Below are 8,300 nucleotides of genomic sequence, written 5' to 3'. Positions count from 1 at the left end.
TCTTATCCACCAGACACGAGGTGCATCATGAAAGCCAGATGGCTTTACCATAAAGTCTCCAAGAATAAACGAGGTAAGAATGGTGGGGACTACCCTTCACCCATCACTGGTTCAAAGCATGGTATGCGTTTTCTCCCACCCCACCTGAGTGCTCTCTCAGTTACAAAAACCTGGCCTTATCCCAGGCTAGGATGTTAGTGTGGGACAGTGGCATGCATAGAGAGAATTCAACAGTTCCTGGCACCGACTAGCCGTCCACTCTTCAAGGCCAGGACGGTGCACAATGCCCGACCAGTGGAAAGATCCCACCTTTGCAATCCCCTGAACATGGGTAGAAGCTCTCCTCCTCTTTTTTTTTTTTTTAAGCAAGAAGGTAGGAATTTTATTTAAAATGAAAGTGAAAGAAAGACTCAAAACTCTGGGCACAGTGTGCCTGGGAGGGGCAAGAGTATCCCCCCTTCATTTATGGGGACCAACCTGATTTATCCCCTTCTCCTCTAGGAGAACTCCCCTGCCTCTGCCGGCTTCCATTAAAGCCTTGCCTGTGTGTTTGCCCTCACTGATGGGTTTTGGATCTACCACTGCCAAGTCAGGAGGTCCCATCTCTTGGACCATTAAGAGTGGCAGATACCCGAGAGAAGCAGATGGATATAATTCACGCGTAGGGGAGTCTCTCTTTGGTCTGCGGAGTCATCAGGACATTTTGTCTCATAGTCTCTTGTGCCAGAGAGGGAGAGGGTATTTTAAGAGCATCCTCTGTACTGCTGAACACTGCTGTGGATTTCCATCAGTAATAAACACAGGGGATTCAGGTCATTCTTTTATTTTGGAAGCTTATTTTGCTAGTCAGCACCTCTAGAACAAATGCAAGGGCTTATGATAGGGCTCTTCAGTCTCCCTCCCTCCCTCCTTCTCGTCTCTTCTGCCCTCCTTCCTTCCCGAGGCTCCATTCCTCCATCCCTCCTTCCCTCCGAACTCCCTTCCTCCCTCTCCCCTTCTTTCCTTCCTTCCTTCCAAGGGTATCTCAGCTTCCCTGCAGCCTTTTCTGGAAGGTTCCATTCCAGGGGGCTGATTTCCTCCCTATTCATCCTTAGAAGTGAGTCTCTTGTCAATAGAACACTTTTTCTCTCTTGTGTCCTCTGATGTAGAGGGGTGAGTTAATTATCTATGGCAAATTTATCATATTGGTGTTGTGCAAGGTCCTCCTGTTGTTTTACTTAACTGATTTATTGGCTCTCTGCTGAGAGCCACAGCCGAGTCTGTATGGCCCCTGGCATTTTGCCAACAGTATTGATTGACAGGCGAGGCATTACTATCCGCCTCTGCCGCAACTTTTGAGTTCTCACACTATTTTGGAGTTCTCTGGGGATTTCCGGGGATTCCCCGAGAGTTCCCATTGGTTGGGGAAGTGCAGGAGGAGGGATTTCCGGGAGAGATATTTCCGGCTGGGGGTTCCTGGACGAGCCTGTGGCGTTCGGGAGGATTCCCCCGGAGCTGTGTGAAGTGTTTTCCTGCAGTTCAAAAATAAAGTTTGTTCCTGCTTCAGTGGCTCGTGATTTGTGCCCAGCCAGACTGTGGCAGCTCTCCACTCATTATCAACCCTCATGAGTCTTCCACAGACACCTCTTTGGATGTTGTAACGTGTACCCTATATCATATGTTTATCAGCACAAGCTTTTACCTAGTCAACTTTCTTGAGATGTGATTTACATAAAATAACATTTTAACCGTGCAAATGATGATGGACTTTGATCCCTGGGTACCAAGAAAGCACTTTCATCACTGGACCCTCCTCAGTCAATGCCCATCCCCTCCCACTGGCCCCAGGCAGGCACGGTTAAGGTTTTGTCACTGTGAATCAGAATGGTATTTTATAAAGGTTCATATAAACGGACCCATTCCACATGTTCTCTTTTGGTCTGGCTTCTTTCACTCAGTCTAATGCTTTTAGAGCCATTTATATAGAGTGAAGCAATAGTTGATTCCTGTTTTGCTGGATATTATTTTATTACATGATGGCTACACCATGACCTATTTGCTTATTAGTTGATGGATATTTAGGTTGTTTCCATTTATGAAGAATACAGCTGCAATGGAAACTTAAGTTTTGGTGTGGACAGAGGTCTTCATTCTCTTGGATAAATGCATTCGAACAAATTCCTGGGCTGTATGGTAGACCTATGTTTAACTTTATACCAAACCATCTAGCTGTTTTCCTGCATGGTCATACCATTGCAGTCAGCAATAGCTGTTAATGTCAATCTATGTTTTCATGTACATCTAATTCTCCAGCTTGTTGATGCTGCAGAACACTCCATGATGTGTGTATGCAACACTTATTATTATTATTATTATTATTATTATTATTATTATTATTATTATTATTATTTTGTGTGTGGTACTGGGGATTTAACCCAGGGCTGCTCTACCACTCAGCTACATCCCCAGCCCTTTATTATTTTTGAGACAGGGTCTCACTAAGTTTCCTAGGCTGTCCTTGAACTTGCAATCCTCCTGCCTCAACCTCCTGAGTTGCTGGGATCAAAGGTGTGTGCTACCTTACCCAACTGCATCCATCACAATTTATCTTCCAATTTGCAGATGAAATCTAGGTCATCTTCAATTCCCTGACACTATGAACTTTGCTTTAACAGACATTAAAAAATTACATATATACACACACACACACACACACTGATCTATATTCCTACCACTTTTTGTTTTTTATTTTGAGACACGGTCTCACTAACTTGCCCATGCTGACCTTGAATTTGTAATCCTCCTGCCTCGACCTCCCAAGTTGCTGGGTTGACAGGTTTGTCCCACAGCCCCCAACTTAACAGACACCTATAAGATGTCTAAATGTATAACATTTCCCTAGTGGACACATGGGGATTTCTTTGGTATATATACTCAAAGTGGAACTTTGAATCAGAATAAAATGCTCACCTAAATTGGACTAAGTGTCATTAGATTCTTCCCCAAAGGCTACCTCCCTCTCAGAGGAAGATCCTGGTGTCTGACACAATCATCATGTTTAGATTCTTTTTAAAGAAGAATACAGAATTAGGTACAAAAGTGAATAATGTATTTAGGAAAAAATGAGAATTCACGAGGTATTACTGGGCTCTCCCTAGGTAGTCTCCCTGAACTGCTTTCTTGCTAGAGGCTCCTGGCTGCAATCTGGTTCCTCTCCCTACTTAGAGCATTCTTAAACTCCCAGCCACGGAGGAGCCCTGAACCCTCATGAGAGTCACAGTCCACGCAGCTCTGATCCACACTCCACCAGCAGTGTCTGACTATTCTTAGAATAATGTCATTTGATGTTATGACCAAATATTTGACAGTTTTCACGTTTCTAAAGTGTGCCAGTCTAGATCATCCTGACACCTGAGTTTGTGTGATTCCTGAGTTAACAATGGTTTGTATATTTTTTAGTTTCTTTTAAAAAATTTATATATGACAGCAGAATGCATGACAATTCTTATGACACATATAGAGCACAATTTTTCATATCTCTGGTTGTATACAAAGTATACTCACACCAATTCATGTCTTCATACATGTATCTGGATAATAATAATCATCACGTTCCACCATCATTTCTAACCCCATGCCCCCTCCCTTCCCCTCCCACCCCTCAGCCCTATCTAGAGTTCGTCTATTCCTTCCATGTTCCCTATCCCTACCCCACTATGAATCAGCCTCCTTATATCCAAGAAAACATTCAGCATTTGGTTATTTGGGATTGGCTTACTTCACTTAGCATTATCTTCTCTAACTCCATCCATTTACCTGCAAATGCCATGATTTTATTCTCTTTTATCACTGAGTAATATTCCATTGTGTATGGTTTGTACATTTTTAAGTAGTTGAAAAACCTAAGAATAATAATAGTTAGTGATATGCATAAATTATATGAAATTCAAATTTCACTGTCTATTACTCAAGTTTTATTGGGATTAATTCTCAGCCTTTTGTTTATACACCGTCTACAGCTGCTTTGGTGCCACCACTGCACAGGTGAGACAGACAATATGGTCTGCAAACCCTGAAGCATGTCATCGGCCCTTGACAAAAAAAAAAAAAAAAAAAAAATCTGACGATCTTCAGTCTATAGCATTAATTTTTCTTGGAGACATAAATCTTACTCCATGCCAGGAAGAAGGTATTTCTCTTGGTACATGTCTTGGAAATGATAGACATTGCCATTATTTTGCTAAAAGGCACTCGACTCTTTTCCGATCTCTCTGCCAGCCTTAGGTAGTAGCTAGCCATTACCATGTAATACTACATTTCACTCCCAAACTCAGAGGCTTAAAATAGTGATCCTTTACTGTCACTAGGTGTCAGCAGGTAGCAGGGGTTTGGCTGGCTTGCTCTTTGAGGCTGGCTTGGCCAGGGCAGCTCTCTCTCTCTGTGTCAATCTGTGGGCCATTGGAGAGGCTCTGCCCCATGCATCCTCTTCAGACACGGGCTTCTCTCACATTGACGGCAGAGGCACAGAAGGGCTACTGAGAACATCACTTGTTAGCGGCTGGGCTCAGAACTACTGTCCCTTGGGCCCTCTGGTGGGCAAAGCAGGTCATATGCAAAGACTCTAGTAAAAGGATAGTGAAATACATTCCTCCCGGGTGTGGATTCAAGCATGACTGAAGAATTGGGGTCAACATTGCAATCCACTGTACGTGGATTTAGAAATGTGGTGGTTGTCATGTTATTTTCTTTGCCATCAGGAGGATGCTACCTGTTCCTATTAAACATGCTCTGTTGAAGGCAAGGCTGTGGCTTTCTTGTTCATTGCATTCTGTGAATGCTGACAGTCTCTTTTCCATTGGTGACAGCCCCAGAGCTATCAAGGTACTTTCTTTTGCTTCTGTCCTTCCTTTTATATCCTTACAATGAGCCACCAACATATGGGACAGCTAAAGATGTCTGCTTTACTGAAAAGAACCCAAGGCACACAGAAGTCTCACTTCTTTTCAGTCTTACTTGGTGTTTCTCTCTTCATTAATCAGAATTAATTAATAATGAAAACATTTGGGGCAGGAGCCGTGGTGCACGCTTGTAATCCCAGCAGCTCTAGAGCCTGAGGCAGGAGGATCGTGAGTTCAAAGTCAGCCTCAGCAAAAGTGAGGCTCTAAGCAACTCAGTAAGACCCTGTCTCTAAATAAAATACAAAACAGGGCTGGGGATGTGGCTCAGTGTTCAAGTGGCCCTGAGTTCAATCCCTGGTACCCAAAAGAACAAAACCATTTGTGCCCTTCTCATTCTTCTGAGCTGTATTATAAAACTCTTCAGAGGCTAAGTTGCCCTCTCGTTAACCTCCCTGCCCTCTCTCCTGGCCTGCCAGGAGAGTGTGATTGATCGCTTGCCTGGCCGTCTGGTCTCTAATGACTGTTCCTTTTTTTGGTTCACTGATCATGGATCTGCCACACTCTTCAGGGCAATAAATACCAGCCTGGACTGCCCAGAATGGAGACTTCTGCTTGCTCTGCCAGTCTAGAAGCTTCTATCCCTTCTGCAGCTCCTGCCACTCATGCAGCTCCTCTTCCTGTTTCTGACTGTCATAGTGCTCCTGGCCCAGGGCGCCCGAGGTAACTAGGCTCTCTCCCAGGGGGTGTGTGTCGGGGGACCTGATGCATATTCAGGGAACCTTGGAGGCTCTGACAGCTGAGGCCCGGAGCATGGTCTAGCAGGCTCCGAGGAGGCTGTTGGACAGTCTCTTTAGTTAAGGGAAGTTTTCGTTCTTTGGCACCAAATAATTTTTCCATCTTTCATTATTTGACCCCTCTGACCACCTTTCTCTGATTGGCTCTGAATAAGTTGAACTTGATGACCCAGGGATATGGTTGGGGTCAAAGAGAGAGACGTAGGTATGGGGTATAGAGAACGTGGTGCTTTCCCAAAGCATTCTTTCAGAGGATCTGAATTTTGATTTACTGTTGTCTCCATGAACAACATTCTAAGTTGTTGTCTCCTAAATTCTAAGTATTTGAAGATTCTGATTCTACTTTTCATGCAGGTCCAAATTGTCCAGGCTACTTTAGGTTGTTGGTTTCTTCCAAAAGTGGTTCCTAATTCTCTTGACTGGTTAAGGCCAGTGAGAAGTCCCAGGATGTTGTAGAGAAGGGAGTGAGAAATTCTCGGGAGTTTTATGGATGTCAGAGAGGACTTATATTTGTTCCACTGGGTTCGTCTCAGATTCCTGTTCCTTTTCATTAGTACAACCAGCGGAGGTGCAAAGGGCAGAGGGTGAATGTGGCTATTTGATATTAGGTAACTGGGAATCGTATAATATGGGGGAGATAAAACCCTGGAGAAAAGGGGTCCTCTTGCCTCTCCCAAGTGAGCTGTCCAAGGAGGGGAAGCCTGAGTGGAAAGGGATTGGAGAGGACAGAGTGGAGAAGGGACGGACCGGGGTCTATGATCTCACTTAAACCTTGGGATTTTCATATGGGCTTCTACCCCACAGATCTTATTTCTCTTGTTACAGGGGACAGATGAGGCAAGACACCATGAACATGAATCAGGTTTATTTGGCTATAGCCAGGTTCAGAGGGCAAAGCTTTCGCTGTAATCAATAAATCCCCCCAAACCCCGAGATCAGGCAGTTTTAGAACTTTATACCTGGCTTGTAGGTGGAGGGGCTCAGAAGTTCACAGTCTGCAGAAGTTCACACAAAAGCAGCTTTTTCTTTCGCTATTCTGGGCAAGTTAACCCTTCAAGGACAGCGCTGGAGAGGGAGAGAGCTTCTTCTCCCCTTTCTTCCCTCCCACTGCCAGCTGTTACCACGGAGCCCAATTGGCAACCTCTTCTCCTCTTTGAAATGTAAACATCTCTGAAGCTCAGGTCCAAGGTCAGAGACCTAGTTAAAAGAATCTGTTTTTCCTATCACTCTCTGCATTTGCAAACACACTTCTGCAAACTACTACACTAGGAAAGGGGCCTTCAGCACCTGGGTGCTGATCTCTTCCAGGATGGCGGCCAAGTAAGACAGAGCGACAGGAAATAGGAAGTTTAACTACACTGAACTCTTTTGTAGAGACTCTTGGCTGATAGTCCGAAGATCAGTTATAGTGAAGGTTTTTGGAGAAGCTCAGAGAAGATTTTCTGCAGAGGAGCGGGTGCCGCTACACCCTCAGTGCTCTTTCCTGTCCTGGAATTTACCTTCTCCCTCTCCAACCCTTTGCTTTCTTCAGGACTAACCCTGCTCCCTCTTTCCCTTTGGCTTTCAGTCAAGAAGTGTTGGAGCACATTTGGCAGGTGCAGAGAGAACTGTAAAGAGAATGAAGTATTCTATCTATTGTGCAAAGAAGAGGGTAAGTGCTGTGTGGACCCCAAGTATGTCCGATTTAAACCGAAGACCTTAAAGAACCAGTTGGGAACCAAAAATTAACTTCTGCAGACTGACTCTCTTCCGACCTTGAGTCTCAGGAGCATTGGAAACCACAGTTCTATTAAATCATTCATGGCTGTTCCCTGTTTCTGATTGACAGTTCCATCTAGTTCAACTTGGAGACAGAGAAGGAAAATGTGTGCATGTGTGTGTGTGTGTGTTGGGAAGAACAGGATGAAGCAGTACGTGGTAATAGCCTTATCCTTTGGCAATAATTCCCAACCTGCCAGCCCCTAGTTGGTCCACAGGATATTAATAAGGAATATTTATCATATTCATTTAATTCTTTTTTTTCTTCTAGACTAACACCCATAGAACCTTCTAAATGATGAAAATGTCCCAGGTTTGGTTGTCCAATATGATAGCTACTAGTCAGCTGCATGTAGCTACTGAGCACTTGAAATATGGTAGTATGACTGGGGGACTGAATTTTTAAGTTAATTTAATGTAATCTATGTTTAAATATATAGCTACATGTGGTTAGAGTCTAGAGACGTTAGGCTGAGGCAGGCTGTAGACCCCAATCCCTGGGTATTTCAGGGGAGTCAAAGAGGCAAGCAAGAATCCAGGGTGAACACAGAACTAATTTAAAAAAATATTTATTTTTTTAGCTATAGGTGGACACAATATCTTCATTTTATTTTTATGTGGTGCTGAGGATCGAGCCCAGTGCCTCCCGCATGGTAGGCAGGCGCTCTACCTCTGAGCCCCAGCCCCAGCCCCAGCCCCAGAACTCATTCTTGGCCCACTGCTTCTCCAACAACGGCCTCACTTTTCTCCTGATCATATGGGCAATTCTGCCCTCCAGGGACTCCAAAATCACGCCTCTGACACATCTCCTCACCTTGGAGGGAGCTGGGACCAGGTCCTGGGCTCCATCTTTTTTTCCCTCTAGCTGGGT

General features: G+C 44.4%; 1 protein-coding gene across 1 annotated transcript; it reads left to right on the top strand.

Annotated features, from left to right (window-relative positions):
• Positions 1-5,539: 5,539 nt before the first annotated feature.
• Defb121 (defensin beta 121) lies at positions 5,540-7,399 on the top strand. The gene is made up of 2 exons (XM_027945116.2): positions 5,540-5,597; positions 7,239-7,399. The coding sequence occupies exons 1-2, from the start codon at positions 5,540-5,542 to the stop codon at positions 7,397-7,399; spliced, it is 219 nt and encodes a 72-aa protein (XP_027800917.2).
• Positions 7,400-8,300: the final 901 nt, after the last annotated feature.

The sequence above is a fragment of the Marmota flaviventris genome, chromosome 2 (genome assembly GCF_047511675.1).
Source record: "Marmota flaviventris isolate mMarFla1 chromosome 2, mMarFla1.hap1, whole genome shotgun sequence".
In the NCBI taxonomy this organism is placed as follows: Eukaryota; Metazoa; Chordata; class Mammalia; order Rodentia; family Sciuridae; genus Marmota; species Marmota flaviventris.
The sequence above is the reverse complement of the archived record's forward strand: the minus strand, read 5'-3'. Positions and strand labels throughout refer to the sequence as shown.